The sequence below is a fragment of the Rhinolophus sinicus genome, linkage group LG06 (genome assembly GCF_036562045.2).
Source record: "Rhinolophus sinicus isolate RSC01 linkage group LG06, ASM3656204v1, whole genome shotgun sequence".
Taxonomy (NCBI): Eukaryota; Metazoa; Chordata; class Mammalia; order Chiroptera; family Rhinolophidae; genus Rhinolophus; species Rhinolophus sinicus.
In genome coordinates, this window is record NC_133756.1 from 16,933,853 (window position 1) to 16,952,738 (window position 18,886).

The 18,886-nt window shown below is 43.9% G+C and overlaps 2 protein-coding genes across 2 annotated transcripts; one reads left to right on the forward strand and one right to left on the reverse strand.

Annotated features, from left to right (window-relative positions):
* Nucleotides 1–153: 153 nt before the first annotated feature.
* On the forward strand, nt 154–6,763 carry MMACHC (metabolism of cobalamin associated C). The gene is made up of 4 exons (XM_019749397.2): nt 154–311; nt 2,329–2,523; nt 3,381–3,533; nt 3,997–6,763. The coding sequence occupies exons 1-4, from the start codon at nt 231–233 to the stop codon at nt 4,414–4,416; spliced, it is 849 nt and encodes a 282-aa protein (XP_019604956.2). The 5' UTR covers nt 154–230; the 3' UTR covers nt 4,417–6,763.
* Nucleotides 5,589–17,498, reverse strand: PRDX1 (peroxiredoxin 1). The gene is made up of 6 exons (XM_019749398.2): nt 17,417–17,498; nt 15,183–15,299; nt 12,772–12,925; nt 12,282–12,404; nt 11,807–11,937; nt 5,589–5,908 (listed from the first exon to the last, which is right to left on the reverse strand). Exons 2-6 carry the CDS (start codon nt 15,286–15,288, stop codon nt 5,823–5,825), a joined length of 600 nt encoding a protein of 199 aa, XP_019604957.1. The 5' UTR covers nt 15,289–15,299; nt 17,417–17,498; the 3' UTR covers nt 5,589–5,822.
* Between the last annotated feature and the right edge of the window lie 1,388 nt (nt 17,499–18,886).

Here is an 18,886-nt window from a genome sequence, read left to right on the forward strand (position 1 = left end):
ACACCCTACCGTGAAGCTTGCCGGGAAACCGAGTCTTTCTGACTCTGTGGTGGTTGTTTCTAAGGACCAAATGAACTACGTATCCCAGCATGCACCGCTCAGAGTCAACGCAATTCTGCTGCTGGTTCCAGAAGTTCTTGGGAAATGGAGTCCGAGCTTTCTCGGAACTTAACGGTTCAGGTTCTCCTTGAGACTCCATTCCCCAGCAAGCTCAGCGTGCAGCGTGCAGCATGGAGCCGCAAGTCGCAGAGCTGAAGCAGAAGATTGAGGACACGTTGTGCCCTTTTGGCTTCGAGGTTTACCCCTTCCAGGTTGGTTTATCTTGTGTTGCTAGAGTGAGGTGTATGATTAGCCTCGGTGCTACCGGCATGAGGCCGGGAAGCCTTCTGATCCTTTCCAAGCTCCTCTGGCCCCGAGTCCATCTGACCTACCGAACAGTGTCAACGGGGACTTGGGTTAGGTAGAGGAGCTGTCGCACGTTTACCCTTTTACCCCATATAATGCCGGGTTGATGAGTGGGAGACACCATATGATCCAGTAACCTTGTGGCTCTATCATCTACATAATTTACAGGCAGAAAGGGACCTGTGGGGCCAGAGTCACTTTGAAGGACAAGGCCTGGAAGGTTTGCATGGCTAGGATTTAGGACATCTGAGGAGGGAAGGGGATTCCTGGTGTTGAACAAGCAAACAATTGGCTGGTTTGTTCCATCCACCAACAGAAGGCTAATTCATGATGTTGCCAATCACCAGCGCTGGGCTGGGTATAGAAACTCTGCACCCGACTGGCACCACCACCTACCTTTGTTTACATAAGTCGATTTCCTCCTTGCCCAGTGTGTCCCCTGCACTGAGCCGTTAGTAGCATTGAGAAGTGTGTCGAGTTGCTCAGACCAGCCCAGGGTCCTATTCATAGCCTGCAGCAGGGGTTTAGCTCCCTGGCATCTTGTGCCCTTGCTCTCCCAGCCCAGGACAACCGATGCACAGCCCAGGAAGGCCACAACGTCAGATCGAAAGGGGAATACTTCACTGTACACTTGGACACAAAGCTAAATTAGCTCAGCTTGAGCCCTTTGCCTGATGCTTAAGACACTGCTCATTCCCACTCCTTCCACTGGCCCATGGCCGTGCTAGGAGAGGATATAGAGGAAGAAATAGGTTGGATCTAGTTTGAGAGAGAAGACTTCCCAGAATAAATTGATTTGAGCTTTATATGAAAAGACAGATTGGAAGGAAGGAGGGTTATTTACATGCCAAATATCAGAAACAGCTTGAGTAAAGGTGTGGAGGTGGTGGATGGCAGGTATGGGGGAGAGTAAGGATGCCTATCTGGTGGGTCAGGTAGACTTGGGTAGTTATTGTACTGAACAGAGCTATCTGCAGCCCTGCCAGTCATTCTAGGCTCCTACTTCTCTCACTTCCTACCCCCACATCCAGTCAGCTACCAAGACCTTCAGGAATCTGTCTCCTGAATCTCCCAAATGCATTCCCTTCCATCCAACCTATCTATGCTCTGGTCCAGGCCACTATTTCTCTTTTGGATTACTGCAATAGCATCCTTGCTGCCATTTTGCTTCCAATCCATCCTCCACACTGCAGCCAGATTGATCTTTCTAAAACTGATTATGTTAGTGTACTCCCTAAATTTTCAACGGCCCTGCATTATCACCAAATTAGACCCATATTCCTTAAATTGGTATTCAAGGCCAGTTATAGCCTCACTCCTACCGATCTCTCCAGCTTCTCTCCCTCTGCTCCCCTCTACAGACCCTTCATTTCTATCAAACTAGACAATTTGCCGTTCTCCATATATGCCCTCTACTTTTTGCCTATCTTTGTTTATGCTGTCACCTCTATTTAGAATACAGACCAAACTCTCCCTCCCCACATCAGCCTGTCAGCTTCTTTCCCAGCCTTAAAGACTCAGCTTCTAAGAAGCCTTTTCTAATTTCAGAGGACCCTCATCTGGCCCTGTCATTGCACTAATCACAGTACAATTTTTGCTCCTACCGTGTTTCCCTGAAAATAAGACCTAGCTGGAAAAACTGCTCTAATGCGTCTTGGAGCAAAAATTAATATAATATAACATTAATTTTGCTCCAAAAGACGCATTAGAGCGGATTGTCCGGCTAGGTCTTATTTTCAGGGAACGGTAGTTGTTCATAAATTCTCTGCCTCTATTCTAAACTCCATGTCAAATTCAGACAAGTCCCCCATAAACACACATCACACAGCATCAGTAGAAATCCAACAATTGAATGAGATGGAGGCTGGGGCAAAATACAAGGTCTTGAATGCCAGGCTAAATTATGAATTTTCTCTGTTCCAGGTGGCATGGTACAATGCACTCCTGCCTCGAGCCTTCCACCTGCCCCTGCCAGGACCTACCCTGGCCTTCCTGGTACTCAGCACACCTGCCATGTTCGACCGGGCCCTCAAGCCCTTCCTGCAGAGCTGCCATCTCCAATCACTGACTGACCCTGTGGACCAGTGTGTGGCCTACCACCTGGGCCGTGTTAGAGAGGTAAGCAAGGCTCATATTCTCCCCAACCTTCCAAATCTGCAACTGCTTCCAGCTCCTCCAAGCTCAATGCAGGATCTAGACCTACCTAGGGCTACAAACCACATCCCAGGTTGGGTGACATCCTAGTCAGCCTTGACATTGTGATCTCTCCCCATTCTGCCTGCTAACCCCAGGATGGGACACCTTCCTCTAGTAGCCCCCCCAGGTCTCACTCACCCTACACTGATGGACAACTACCATGTTTCCCTGAAAGTAAGACCTAACTGGAAAATAAGCCTTAGCATGATTTTTCAGGATGACATCCCCTGAACACAAGCCGTAATGCGTCTTTTGGAGCAAAACGTAATATAAGACCCGGTTTTATTTTTGGGGAAACACGGTACATGAACCTCAGACCAAACTTCCCTTGGCCTCCAAGTGAAATAGGAGTAAGCCCAATATCCCCCATGCCATCTGTCACCTGTCTTTGCCATACACGTGGAAGCTTTATGCTGCCTTTGGAGACTTTTGAGGACAAAATATTCCCCCAACACACACATACACACTTAGACTGAGTCTCCCCAAAGCTGGGCCATGTCTTCCTCCACACTGGGACTCTAGAAGGCAGAGCCAAGTCACCCCTCATAATAGAGGTTTCTGATCAAGACCTTGTGTATTTCCTTTCAAATATAGGCCCTCCTGGATAGACTATCATTTTCTTCACACTGGAACCCCCCACACACACACACAAGTCTGAAGGTTGTGTTCCCTTCAAATATGACTCCTGAGGACAGGCCCATGTTAACACAAATTAGGGTTCTCTAGGACAAGGTCACGATTCCCCTCATGCTGAGTCTCTATCCTGTCCTCTATTCCAGAGCCTCCCAGAGCTGCAGGTAGAAGTCATTGCTGACTATGAGGTACACCCCAACCGGCGCCCCAAGATTCTGGCACAGACGGCAGCGCACGTGGCAGGGGCTGCTTACTACTACCAACGACAGGATGTGGAAGCTGACCCCTGGGGGACCCAGGTCAGAGGGCAAGTGTGAATGTCTGAAGACTAAGGCCCCTCAAGGTTATCAGGTCCCACATTTCTCCACTTCCCATGGGTAAAGGAGTTTGTAGACACAATCCAAGACAAAGGTGTGCCCTACCCAGGAGCCCAGCCCCATGTACTTTCTGGAGTCTACCTGGGGACACAACAGGTCAGAGAACCTTGTCTGCTTATAAAACCCTTACAGGATGGAGAGGGCAGAGCATTGATTAGATGAGTAGTGAGACAGAGTTGAGGCTCAGCCTAAGAAACCCTTCCTCTTGGCCAGTGAGCTCATAAAGTTGCCTAGATGGAATGGGAAAGCCCAGCCACAAGAGGCTCACAGGTAGAATCAGTTTCCATTGACTAAGAAATACGTGAATAAACCTAGTTTGCAGTGATGGTAGTTGAACTTGGTGCCAAAGAGACGTCCTGACTTTGCTTTTCTTTACCCTCCCTAGCACATAGCAGGTGTGTGCATGCATCCCCAATTTGGGGGCTGGTTCGCCATCCGAGGGGTGGTGCTGCTGCCAGGAATAGAGGTGCCAGATCTACCACCCGCTAAACCCCTCGACTGTGTACCAACAAGAACAGACCGAATCACCCTTCTTGAAGGCTTCAATTTCCACTGGCGTGACTGGACTTACCGAGATGCTGTGACACCCAAAGAGCGATACTCAGAAGAGCAGAAGGCCTATTTTTCCGCTCCACCTGCACAACGCTTGGCCTTGTTAGGGTTGGCCCAACCCTCAGAGGAGCCTAGCTCTGTATCCGCTCAGTTTCTCTTCACCACACTCATACCCAAGAAGCCTCAGAATCCCAGAAGAGCCAGCGACTGGCTCAATCCCAGGGTCTCACCTCCTGCATCCCCAGGCCCTTGATGCCTTCCTCGTTGGTGGGATCCCTATTTACAGTGGTACTTGCTAGGACTTACTTGGCTTTGGCAAGGCAAGAAGTTTTATTATGGATACGATTCTTTTTTATAAGTTATAGTAGAGATCTTCAACGAAGATAAGGCTCAGAGAAGTTTGGTCAAGACAACAGAAAATCAAAGACCAAGGTAACCAATATATGTCAACTATACTTCAATAGGGGGAAAAAAAAAACACAAAAAACCCCAAGGCAGATCCAGAATTCCCACCTGCCTTGGAATACGGGATTTATTGCCTGTTAATATTCCTCTGCAGTGCTCCAAGAGGCTACTTGTTAACAGGGCCTAAGGGGCAACCATCCCCTAGTAATGGTATAAATAATGCTTCAGGGTTGTTGTGGGGACTGAATACTAAATACATGTAAAGCATTTCTGAAATTCTGCCGAGCATATAGTAAGCCATGTGTCAGCTGTTATTGAAGGCCCTGGGGAATCCTGCATTGCTCACAGGTCTTGCTCTGAACACTGGAGGGGATAGGTAGGCTGGGAAGCTGATAAAGACAAGTGTCTGGAAGGGCACCATATAATACACTGAAAGATCCTGTTCTGAATCTGTCCTAGCCTTAAGGGTCCAGGAGGAACCCACCTCCCCCTGCCCACACACTTATCTCCCTCAGGACAATGATATGAATGAGGGCCAAAAATGGACTACCTTCAAGGAAGCCAAGAAGTGTTCAGCTCTGTTATTTTGATACCAAAAGCCCTACCGTACAAACACCAACCCTGTGTTGTCTCCTCCTCCCGTTTTTAAGTTAGAAAAGTACAGAGCCTCTAAGTCTGATCTTTTACCAAGGCAGTACCAGGCTTTTATCAGAAGCCAAGCTTCAGGATCTCATGCAGCCCTCCCAATAGTATAAAGGGTAAATGCCCAGGCAATCAGTCATGGGACCCTAATCTACAATGCAGCCTGTAACAAACTGAAGTGCCTTAGCCAACACTATAACAGGTCTTGTACTTCTTCCCAGATATAGTCAAACAAAATGGTTAACACCTTGGTTCAGTTCCATTTCCTGTGTCTACTTGCATTTCCCCTCTATAATTTCCTGATTGATACAGCTCTTGCTCCTCATTTTTCCCTAAAGAAGGAAAGCAGAGTAAATCAAAGGCAAATGCCACCTAAAATGAAGAAACAAGGTCTCAGTTCCAGTTTAATAGAAACTACAAAAGATCAAAAGTGATGCCTCACTACTGTACACATCAATTGGTCTGCCTCATAGCAAAGTTCAGGCCATTTCCTCCACAGGAATAAAGGCCTGTCTATCCCATACCACATCTGGGCTAAATCTAAGGACTTGTGTTTTAAGCATGACAGTAGTACAAGAGGTTTTGTCTCATGGCTATCCACTAGCCCAGCACTTATTTCTGCTTAGAGAAATATTCTTTGCTCTTCTGGACATCAGGCTTGATGGTATCACTGCCAGGCTTCCAACCAGCTGGGCACACTGCAAAAGAAAGGTACCACTAATTAATAACCGGCTCAGTGGTGAGCTCCACCCTCCTCCCAAGGACAAATGGATGCCTCAAAACCAAATCTGAGCCCTCTATAGCCTGAACACTTAAGCACCAGGAAGCCTAACCTACAGTACGTCTAAGATCATTCAGCCTTTTAGTGCAGGATAATAAACATGTAATTTAATCCTCACCACAGCCCTAATATATCTAATTTATTCATGCAGCACCTGAAATGTAAAGAAGTTAAGCAACAGCACTTTTCTAAAAACAACCTTTCTAAAGCATGTATGACAAGATTCGTTAATAGTAGATAGGCAAATGAGTTTTCATATTCTCGCTAATTTTATGTATGCTTCAAATACATTTTTTTAAAAATAAGCCTAAATGTCCTTCAAAAAAATGGTGCTGGGTTAGCTGGATTTCCACCTGCAAAAGAATGAAATTGGACCCCTCCTTATAGTAAATAACTCAAAAATAGGATCAATAACCTAAGTATAAGAGCTAAAACCATAAACTGAAGAAAACATAGGGAGGTAAAACTTAATGACCTTGGATTTGTAAATGTATTCTTAGATATGATAATGAAAGCACAAACAAAAAACAGAAAAATTGAACTTGATCAAAATTAAGAACTTTTATAAAGGACACTATCAAGAGTTAAGGGGGCTTGGCCAGTTAGCTCAGTTGGTTAGAGCGCAGTGCTCTGAACAACAAGGCTGCCACCATTCCATCCCCTCATGGGCCACTGAACTGTGCCCTCCACAACTAGACTGAAGTAACTACTTGACTTGGAGCTGATGGGTCCTGGAAAAAAACATTTAAATAAAAGTTAAAAAAAAAAAAAAGACAACCCACAGAATGGGAGAAAATATTTACGAGTCATATCTGATAAGGGATTAATATCCAAAACGTATAAAGAATTCCCACAACTCAACAAAAAGACAACCCAATTCAAAAATGGGCAAAAGACTTAACAGACATTTCTCCAAAGATACACAAGTGGTAAATAAGCACATCAAAATATGCTTAGCATCGTTAGTCATTAGGAAATGCAACTTAAAACTAGGGTTTCCGGGCGGGAACTCTCCCCCCCATTCTCAGGAATTTTTCCCACTTTCCCCATTCCCAAATCCCACAATATAAACTGTTTTCTGTTCTCCACGATGAATCATTTCCACAAAGTGATGGCCGATACTACCAACCACCTGGGTTCAAGGAGATGATTTTCTGATTTCCCGACCAACTTTTCTTGGGATTCGGGAACGGGAAAGCAAAAAAGTTCACGAGAACGGGCAGGAATTCATTCCCACCTGAAAACCCTCCTCAAAACCATGAGATACCATATCCACAAGGATGGCTACAGCATAAAAAAATTTTAAAAGGCAGTATTGGTAAGGATAGAGAACCCCTGGTATTGCTGAAGGGAATGCAAAATGGTGCAGCTGCTGTATGGGAGTTTGGCAGTTCCTCAAGAAACTAAACATGGAATTACATGACCCAGCAATTCTAATCCTATGCATATACACGAAATAATTCGAAATAATTCGAAACAAAGACTCAGACATCTGTTCACCAGTATTCTAGCAGCATCAGTCACAATAGCCAAAAAGTATAGAAACAACCCTGTATCCAACAGATAGATACACAAAATGTGGTGTATAATTAATCCGCCTTAAAAAGAGATTCTTGGGGTGGCTGGATGGTTCAGTTGGTTAGAGCACAAGCTCTGCACAGGGTTGCCGGTTCGATTCCCACATGGGCCAGTGAGCTGCGCCCTCCACAACTAGATTGAAGACAACAAGCTGCTGCTGAGCTTCCAGAGGGGCGGCCAAATAGCTCAGTAGATCAGAGCGCCAGCTCTAAACGACAAGGTTGCCGGTTCAATTCCCACATGGGATGGTGGGCTGCATCCCTTGCAACTAAAGATTGAAAACGGCAACAGGACTTGGAGCTGAGCTGTGCCCTCCACAACTAAATTGAAGGACAATGATTTGGAGCTGATGGGTCCTGGAGAAACACACTGTTCCCCAATATTCCCCAATAAAAATAAATAAATAAAAATGAGTTCTAATACATGCTGCGACACCAATGAACCTTGAAAACAATATGCTAAAAAAAGACACAGATGGACAAATATTCTTATAATTTCACTTACATGAAATATCTAGGGTAGGCAAATTCATAGACACAGAAAGTAGAAGTGACCAAGGACTGAGACAGGGGAATGGGGAGTTATTATTGTTTAAATGGTTAACAGCCTGTTTGGGGAGATGAAAAAGTTCAGGAAATAGTGGTGATGGATGCACAACATTGTGAATGTAATTAATGCCCCTGAATTGTACACTTAAAATGGCAAATTATGTTATACATTACAAAAACATAAAAATTGATTTAAAAAAACTTAAAATGACTTGTTCCCATACCCAAGAAAAAAATAAGCTAGATAAATGACAAAGCCTGAACTTTATAAACCCATAACACGAAACTATTTCCTCTTGCTCAGTGTTATTTTAACTCTGCCAAACTGGATAGTGTGAAATACAAAGGGACAGGAACTGCACAGAAGGCCCTGCACATTTCACTTAGTCTGCCTTGTACCCTCCTTCATAAGCAAAAGATCTGAGTTTGAATCTTTCACACACATGCAGAAAAGCACAGCCTTCAACGTTTTCCTACAATCCTGAGCTAGCAATGCTCCTTGAGCTAACCTGACGGAAGTGAGGCAAGGGGACCAATTGCTGAGTTTCCACTTCCGTTAATATTTATTATTTGTTTAAGAGACATGTAGTCACCAAAGTCCAGTAATAGAGCAGCAAAAATCTCACTTGCTCAAGGGAAAGGGGGGTAAGACCCTTTCAGTCCATCGATGCCATAGCCTCAAACCTGTTATCTGGGAACAACGTATGGATGGCACAAGTGCCAAATGGCAGACCCAGCTACCATTACTTTCCTGAAATTCCCATTTGATTGTTACATAGTTGTCTTTAGTGGCACCAAAGGGTTAAAACACAGGTCCTAAGTACAAACAACAAAGAGCAGCATAAAAGCAAAGATCAGGCCAGAGGCAGTCAAAAGTTTGGCAGTAGGTGCGAACAGTACACCAAAAAGATTGTTTTGTGTAGGAAGAAAACAAGGCTCTAGAACAACAGCCCAATTGTGACACAAAAATAGGAGGAATGTATTTTTAAAACGTACACTTGAAACCTACATAATTTTACTAACCAATGTCACCCCAATCAATTTAATTTAGAAAAAAAAAAAAGGAAGGAATAATGAACCAGAAAGAAAGAGCTTGTCTGGGCACTAAAGCCTCATGGCATTTAAGACCACACCAATTGTGACAGGACAGAAAGATCCACACTTGGATGTTTCATATCCAACAGTGTTGGTTTTTCAAAATCAACGGAGTCCAGCAGAACTGGTTGAGTTCTACATAAACCAGCCCTCAAGTGCCAGGTACTATGACTCTCCAAGGAAAAAAATTACACCAGTCATGATAATCTCAGTAATCTCAGAGAACTTCCCCAACACAAAAGGCCCTAAACATGACTTTTTCAACATTTCAATTACCTAAAAAAAAAGGACTTTGAATTTGGAGTCTAACATTTACTATGAATAAGTGCTATGTTTAAGTATTGGTTTTATTGGTCCTTAACAACAGGAATGTAGAATATAGAAATACAAATCATGTTGTACACCTGAAACTAGTATGTCAATTACATCTCAAAAAAAAAAAATACAGGAATGTAGGGTTATTTGTCAAATAAAAAACACATGTAATATATCTCATACAGACTGCTTGGTATTCATAGGCTCTTAAATGGTAACTATCATAAGCCATAAAGGCTGCACAAAGAAAGGCTGTTGCCTTTTCTAGTGGGATGGAAAGCGGCAGAGAACAACAGTCTGAAGAAGCAAGCATCACAATCATGAAAGCTTGGGTTCAAGAGACTAGCCTATATGCAAGGTCCTTTACTGGAAAATCCAGTAAAGGGCAAATTTTGCCACTCCTCTGTGCTGAACCTCACACCTCACCAGGGGGATGCAGTCTCAACAGCTATCTGCTCCTTCGATCTACTCCCACACAAGCTTCTGCAAATGGTGCCTTCTGACATCAGTACTCAGTGATCCCTACTAGCCTACAACTCTAGCCAAGCTACTGCGTTTCCCTGAAAATAAGACCTAGCCGGACCATCGGCACTAATGCGTCTGTTGGAGCAAAAATGAGTGTTAAGACTGGGTCTCATATTATAGTAAAACAAGACTGGATCTTATATTCATTTTTGCTCCAAAAGACGCATTAGAGCCGATGGTCCGGCTAGGTCTTATTTTCGGGGAAACACAGTAGCACTTTTGAGTCCCCCCAGAGAGACACCACTAATCCAGACTAACAACTTCCGTCTTCCTTAAATCACAAGATCGGGGTGAATGAGCCTTAGAAAGCTAGTTATGAACGACTTCTAAAGAAAATGAGATATAGTAAGAAATGCATCCAAGTCTCCCTGTGCACTCAATCTGATATCAATAGCACTTAATCACAACTATCTTGTCCTCAATTACATTAAGCTTGGGGGTTCAGGGGTTCAAGATTCTCCTTCCTCACATACCCTGAACCTATAGCCTCAGTAGCTGAGTCCTTAAAACCAAACTCTTAGTTGGGATAAGGCTGTCTCATTTCAGCAACAACTACACTGAGAGGTAGAGTAAAAAAGCTACAGCCTTACAAACTCAAAAGCTGGGATCAAGTAGTTCAGTACTTTATCACAACACTGCAATGAGAATATTTAAGGACAGACGTATTAGTGCTAGAGCAATAGGAAAAGGGCTTATATTCTAGCAAACGCTAAATAAAAACCTTAAACCAAATCTGCTTAGTCATGTTTAGATTTTAGAAGGGCAGACTCACAAAAACATGTGATCCTAAAACTTCTAAATGAAGAACATAGGTATTTCATCTGAAACCCTCTTGCCCTAAACTTTCCTCCTTAAAAAGTTCTACACTGGGGCAGGCCCGGAGGCTCAGGCGGTAGGAGCTCCGTGCTCCTAAACTCCGAAGGCTGCCGGTTCAATTCCCACATGGGCCAGTGGGCTCTCAAACACAAGGTTGCCTGTTCGATTCCTCGAGTCCCGCAAGGAATGGTGGGCTGCGTCCCCTGCAACTAACAACGGTAACTGGACCTGGAGCTGAGCTGCGCCCTCCACAACTAAGATTGAAAGGACAACAACTTGACTTGGAAAAAAAGTCCTGGAAGTACACACTGTTCCCCAATAAAGTCCTGTTCTCCTTCCCCAATAAAATCTTTAAAAAAAAAAAAAGTTCTACATTAAATATTTATAATATTTGGCATTTCGTGACTAATTCTTACAACTACAACCATTACATTGTACATATTTTTAAAATATAAAACTGTATTAGCTGTATCTGCCTATTGTCTGTCTTTGAGTAAGCTTAGTCCTCTTTTCCAAATTTCAAAACTGGTCATATATTACGTATTTTTAAAACCCAACAAAATAAATATGGACTACAGGGATTAACTCTTCCAATAAACATTTGTCAAGAATGGCATGCTTTATCTCTAGACATGATTCTCAACCTTTTGTTTCACCCTTATATATCTGAGATCCTCCTACACTCCTTTAATAAGTTAAATCTGCAGCAGTGAAGGATTCTAAATGAGCAGGGCAGAAGCTGGGAATATGAAGTTGGGACAAAAAGCCTTCATATTCTCTTCCCCAAACTTTGCCATTACCCCACCCCCACAACCCACTATAATCCAGACTTCAACTTCTTGAAGAGACACAATCACTTCTTCTTGTTCGACTTTGTTCCTACCTCCTTTCCTCCTTACCACCATTCTGTTGTCCCATCACCAGGCAGACTGGCTTACCTTCTCCATGTTTGTCAGTGAACTGGAAGGCCTGAACTAATCTCAGAGTCTCATCCACAGAGCGGCCGACAGGGAGGTCATTTACAGTGATCTGCCGAAGGATACCTTTATCATCAATGATAAAGAGGCCCCTAGGAAAAAGAGATTGAAGAATAAGGAAGAGGCAATATTGGTTTAAAAACTGTTTTGTTAGAATAGAGAAGTAATGGAAATGGGTTGGTCTCCCAAACTTGCACAGGCGTTGTTGCCCTTAGTGAGGAGGCCACTACATAAAGAATGAAATGAGACCATCATGCTATACACCTTAAACTTAACACAGTGATGTATGTCAATTATTTCTTGATAAAACTGGTTTAAAAAAAAAGAGGGAGAAGAGTCTCTGCAGATCAGGGCTCTCCCTTTCTCCAAACGAAAGGCCCTCAGAGCCAATCAGATAACTCTGTTGATGAATGTCAGCCCCCCTGTAGGTATATACCTGAACGAGATGCCTTCATCAGCCTTTAAGACCCCATAGTCCTGAGCAATGGTGCGCTTGGGGTCTGACACCAAGGGAATGTTCATGGGTCCCAGTCCTCCTTGTTTCTTGGGTGTATTGATCCTACAGCAAAAGGCACACAACAAATCACATTCATTCAAACTCCTGTGTAGCAAATACATTAACTGTATCTGTATTTTCCCCCTTTCCAGCATTTCTAATCTCACGTCCCCAAAAAACTTCAAACGTTTTCCAGCAGTAAAGTGAATAGCTGAGGACAGTTAGTCACCAGGATATACTCAACTGCAACCCAAGCAGTTTATCCTTCGCTGCTAGGTAATAAAAAAGCAACAAGAAGTCAGAGCCTTTGCACTCCCTCTCCACAAAGGGCCAGAAGCCAATACTTGAGAAAGTCTATTGCCAAAGCCTCCCAGTCCCAGTTGCTGCTTAGTTTAAAAAGTCCATATGCCAAATGGACCAAGAGATTTACCATGCCAGGTGACAGAAGTGAGAATCCACAGAAGCACCAATCACTTGGCAGTTGAGTTTCTTAAATTCTTCTGCCCTATCACTGAAAGCAATGATCTCCGTCGGGCACACAAAGGTAAAGTCAAGAGGGTAAAAGAAGAACACAACATATTTTCCTGGGGGGAAAAAAAGAACTTAAAGTTAGCCTTTGAACACTTGTCTCATTAAGGAGACCACCTCAGGGATTATGTAGATGCCTGATCACTGCAGTGTACACCTGAAGCTGAAGCTGAACAATAATGAATGTCAACTATAAATATGTGTGTGTGTGTGTGTGTGTGTGTGTGTATTACAAGTGGAGTACAGCATTAGGAATAGAGACAGTGGAAATGTAATGGCTGTATGCGATGTCAGAGGGGTAGTAGATTGGGGGTGGGGGGGTTATCACTGTGTGAGGAATACAAATGATAAATGTCTAACTATTACATTGTTTTGTACACCTGAAATAAAATTTTTAAAAATTTAAATAAAAAATTAAAAAAATAAAGTTAGCATTTGAAACAGACATCCTTGCTTCATAGAGAATGGAAAACTAAAGACATTTTCCTATGGAAAAAGAGGCCTTTTTAAGTTGGTAGCAGGCGTAACAGCTAAATGCCAAGATGTTCACACACAGATGTCTCCTAGCAGCTACTTTCAGAACCTCTTACAGGAGGGCCTGCATGAAAAAAAAAGTTCCTTCCAGTTCCATGCTTTATTTTTCTGCCTTCCTTATTAGCTGCCAACTACATAACAAACACTGTTCAGTCTAATTTTGATCTTCTGTGGGTAGTTAAAATTAGTGTAAGCACCAAGTTCTCCAAAGAAAAGCAAGGATGCAGTTATCTAGTGGATAGTGTAATGTCAATGCTTACAATCAGTGCCCAGAAAAGGCAGAACTGCAGGATTCTCTGCTGCAAGGCAATTAAGAGATCAACAAGAGGAAGTCAGAGCCTTTGCACTTCTTTCACAATGAACCACCGTAATAGGACGGGTAAGGTTTAAGTGATCACCTTAATCACCACAAACATGTTCCTAACAAGGCTGATAAGAAAAAAATTACCAGGCAAATGTTCCAGGTAGGAAACAAGACTTCTAGTTGGCATTTTACTGAAGTTACTCAGATTACCAACTAAAGTAGATCTTCAACAGGCCAGGTAGCCTCTCACACCTAATGGGCTGAGATATTGGAACAATTCCAAATATTCACTTATTTCCTGGAAGCAACAATGTTTAAAACTCAAAACAAGTTGCTGTTGATATTCACTTTGAAAACAAAAATTGCGACAAACTCCTCTAAACAACCTATACAGGCAGGGCTTTGCCTAACAAGCACATTGAAGTCTCAACAAGTCAAGCCCCGGGGGGCAGAGGAGCGCTTCCTAAATCTGTCTTTAAACCCTTGGGCCAGCGTCACCACCCTTTGGTGCCAAGCTTCCCTCCATAGGGCCCCACTAACCTGCTCTCATTCCAACCAAGTGTGATGTGTCAGGAAACCTAGTCACATGTTCTACCCAAAAGTTGACTCCAGGAACTGATTACTACATCAATAAGAAAGGTATACTTGACAGCTGAGTTTCAGGTTTGCTTACTAAGGAATCTATATTCTCAATTTGTCCCAAAAGACCCAGCTGCCCTCACCTGCAAGGTAAAGGGGAGCCTTACTAGAACTTGTCAAGTGTCTGCATGAAGCTATAATAGAAAACAGCTATTTCAAATGTGATTATCTCCTCTTCTCTAGGGGCAAAACATCAAGGGAATGTACCTAAACCCTCTGCTTAATAACACAGTAGCTTTGACACACATATTTCATAAACTAAGCAAGCAGCGTCACAGCTTCAAATACAAGCTGAGACTTTAAATTGTTGAAGGCCTCTTACAATGAGATGAGACTATCTCCAATAATACAACTGACAAGTACTGAGAAGATAACTGAGCTAATACCGTGTTTCCCCGAAAATAAGATCTAGCCAGACAATCAGCTCTAATGTGTCTTTTGGAGCAAAAATTATTAAGACCTGGTCTTATTTTACTATTAAGACCAGGTCTAATTAATATAATTATAATACTGGGTCTCATATTAATTTTTGCTCCAAAAGACGCATTAGAACTGATTGTCTGGCTAGATCTTATTTTCGGGGAAACACGGTATATCCAGGCATAGCGAAGTATGTGCTTTCTCCAGAAGCAGTCTGGACCTAGGATAACTGCCTTGTGGTAACTGTTGACAATCACCTCACTCCAACACAAAGGCAATATAGCCTCCCAACCTAAAGACCTTGACCTAGGAGATATAAATCATTTTACAATCAAATGTAAGAGAATTCAACCAGCCATCCATCCCTAGCTTGCAAAATAATTCCATTTTAATGAACTTAATATAATTACTCTTACCTTTGTATTCAGATAGACTGATATCTTTGAACTGTCCATCTGGCATAACAGCTGTAGCTTTGAAGTTGGGGGCAGGGTGCCCAATTTTAGCATTTCCTGAAGACATCTTGTTATCAGCTGGTCAAGATAAAAAGAGGAAATGAATTAGAAACAAGCCTTCTTTTTCTTGATAACTAGTACCCTTCATCTACTTAGACTTAGCTGGAGAACAAAAAATTAATCCAGTGGCCCTGAATATATACATTAACATTTATATTATTAAGAAGCATAAGCTGATGGGGCTGGCCTGGTGGCTCAAGCGGTTGGAGCTCCATGCTCCTAACTCAGAAGGCCGGTTCGATTCCCACATGGGCCAGTGGGCTTTCAACCGCAAGTCTGCCTTTCAACTCCTGAGTCCCTCAAAGGATGGTGGCTCTGCCCCCTGCAACTAACACTGAACACAGCACCTTGAGCTGAGCTGCCTCCAGGATGGCTCAATTGGTTGGAGCATGGGGGGCTCTCAACCACAAGGTTGTGGGTTGGACTCCCACCTGGGATGGTGGGCTGCGCCCCCTGCAACTAAGACTGAAAGGACAACTTGAAGCTGAACAGCACCCTCCACAACTAAGATTGAAAGGACAACTTGACTTGGAAAAAAGTCCTGGAAGTGCACACTGTTCCCCAATAAAGTCCTGTTCCCCTTCCCCAATAAAAATCTTAAAAAAAAAAAAAGCATAAGCTGAGCTTTCCAACTTTTGAAACAAAACCAGATATTACATATCTCTGAATATCAGCTTTTGCTTTCATTTAAAAACAGCAATTTCTTTATACATTTAAGTAATCTCTATTAATGTTTCTTAATCATTTGTGCGATGGCACTTTCCTCTGTATTTTCATTATGCAGAAGCAGAGAAGGGAAGGTGGTTGGAGGCTCAAACCTGAACCCAAATGCACAATGCAACATAGTTATGCCTGACTCCCTAAGGTGGGTCCTGTTGCCCTCCCTTTCCCTGGACTCTGCCTCCATCTGTCTTTATAATGTGAGAAGCACACTTGATATTCTCCAGGTATACTTGCCTGAGAGCAGATCCTATAGCCAGTACAACTGTTTGAGAGGCAAGACCAGGATTCTGGCATCTGCTCAATTTCAAAACTTTAGATGTTGTGTTTAAGCTCTAGAAATCCTTTCAAAAATGGGTTTCTAACGGGTGTGGGGTGTGTGGGGGGAGGGTCAAGATCCTGGGGCAATAAGTAGAACCAGATTCGTTTTTATCGCTAAGAAGCAATGTTACAATGGATTCACCGAGGTCAACGTCAAGGATTTAAGATTTAATCCAGTAAGACATCGGTTTGAAAGTCCCAAGAAGCTAATTTTCAAGTACCAAAGTTTTGGATTCATACGATCACAACCAAAAGAAACGTTGTGAGCATTGATCATTGCAATCTTCTAACTCCTTAAAACACTAATATCAACAAAACCAGTAAAGCACATTGCAACTTGGCAACCAAATATAGGGTGTAACTTTAATATAAATGGCTATCTCGTCCAAGCCTACTTTTTCAGGTGGCCCCCACGTCCATTAAAGCCCGACCTATCTGGGAAAAGGCTGTAGCCCGTCTGCGCCTCCTCAAAGGATCTGCCCAGGAACTTCCCCGGCGAAAACCACGCCCCCACACGCCACTTCAGGTACCCTCCTGCCACTCCCATCATCACCCCACCCTAGAACTTAAGAAAGCACCAACAGAAATGGGTGTGAGCAGTCTTCACCGAGGACATTTGTAATTACCACAAACCCCATTCTGCACCGAAGCTCCACAGCTAGTCACGGCCAAGAAACGGGCACAGCCTTTACTCCTACCAGAGGACTTAAAGGTTGCCTCGGGTCAGTTTCCGGGTCCATTCTAGAATCTCCTCGAACGGTCCAGTGGACCCCCACCCCCACCCCCAGCTCTACCCGCCAAGCCAATCTGCGCCCTGTGCCCGGGTTGCCAGGGGAAGAAGAGACTCGAGCCGACGTTAGCCTCGAGGCTCACTCCAGATCCCCGCACCCACGGGGTGAAAGGCGGGAGATACGCAAAGTGAGGGTGCACAAACCGCTTGACCACTCTCGGGCGTTAGGCCTCGCCCGGCCGCCTCCCTGGTCACAGCACCTTCAGTGGAGCCAGAAAGGCCCCGGGAGGAGGAGGAGGAAAAGGCGACGAGCGGGGTATGGAGTGCTTCCCTTCGCCAAGGCCGCCCAGGCCACATAACTCACCAGTTCCAAGGCACCAAAACCAGTCAGGAAGAGGACGCCCTAAACGTGCCCCAGACGCTATCTTTATAGCCTGTAGAGATCTCGCGAGAGTCAGAGAGGATCAGGGGTACTCGAGGTGGAGAGAGAGGAGGGGGATCTGGCCCGAGCCCCGCCCCAACCCAACGCAGCCGGAATGACTCAGCTCTTTTCCTTTCTGGGGGCGGGTTTGGGTGCCGAAAGTACCAATCCCCCTCCCTGCAGCCGAAGGTTGGGGTCGGAGAGTGAGGCACAACCTCTTGACCTATTGCAAACCCAAACGCTGCGGTCAATCCGGGATCTCTGCGGGGGCGGGGGTGGGAGTGGGGGATGGCTTGCGTACCTTGCCCTCAAAGCCCAAACCAGGGTAACGGTCCACTGCTGTCCACGTAGGATCACATCCAACCACACCAAGCCCTGCGAGCTATCTATCCAAATATTTCTCAGATATTCCGGTCGGGTCCCAACCGTCTCTGCCCTAGTGCTGATCCTCAGTACTCCTCAGTGCTTAGACAGCCTCATTCATTGTTCTAATTACTGGATTGCTTGCCGCTTTCTGCCTCCCATCCATTCCTTCCACTGCTGCTGGAGGGACTCTTTCTGAAATCTGATCGTGTCACTCCTCTGATTTGTGGTTTAGAAAAACTGGGGCTCTGTAGTCAATTTCCTGAATTAAAACTCCTCACTATCATTTTACGTATGGCCTTCAGACAAGAGTCTTAATCCATTAGTTTTACTTTTCTTACCTGTAAAATGGAAATACTGTTAATTCTTTGTTGAGATCATCTCTGTAGTTTTATTTAGCACAGTACCCAGTTCTTATATGTTAGAAATTTTAGCTATTATTATTATTACTATAACTCTTGTTTCTTGACTGTAACACTCAGAACAGAGGAGCTATTTCAAACCTTTAAGCTTTTGTTCAAGCAGGAAGAATCTTGTTCCCTCCCAATTGGCCTAAAGAAAATGTTTTTAAAGACTCAGCTAAAGTATTATTTATTCTGAAGCTGTTTCTGACCTAAGCTCAATGCCGCAATTCTTCTGAAGTTGTTCTGACTTTCACTCACCCGGAGTGTTGAGCATTCCCTACTTTGTGTCCAAACAATAGCCTTTAAAAAAAAAAAAAAAAAAAAGCCACACACACACACACACAAAACAAAGCAACTTTTAAACTATTTTACTTGTTTATATTTCTGCCTGTCCTTGCTAGACTGACTTTCTGGAGGATAGGATTTGGGTCATGTCCATCTCTATGCCCCCAGGTCACAACAGAGCACTGATATAAAATAGGAGCATTTAATAAATAGTATTACGTCCCCCTTTCTGTCCCCACCGCCCACTATCCTACTAACCCCCTTGGACCTCATAGCAGGATAAGAAATGGGAAGTGCTGTGTCATGCTGGCTGAGCTCTCAAATTTTTTTGGTATTTATCATCCTTCCTTGCAATTGTAGT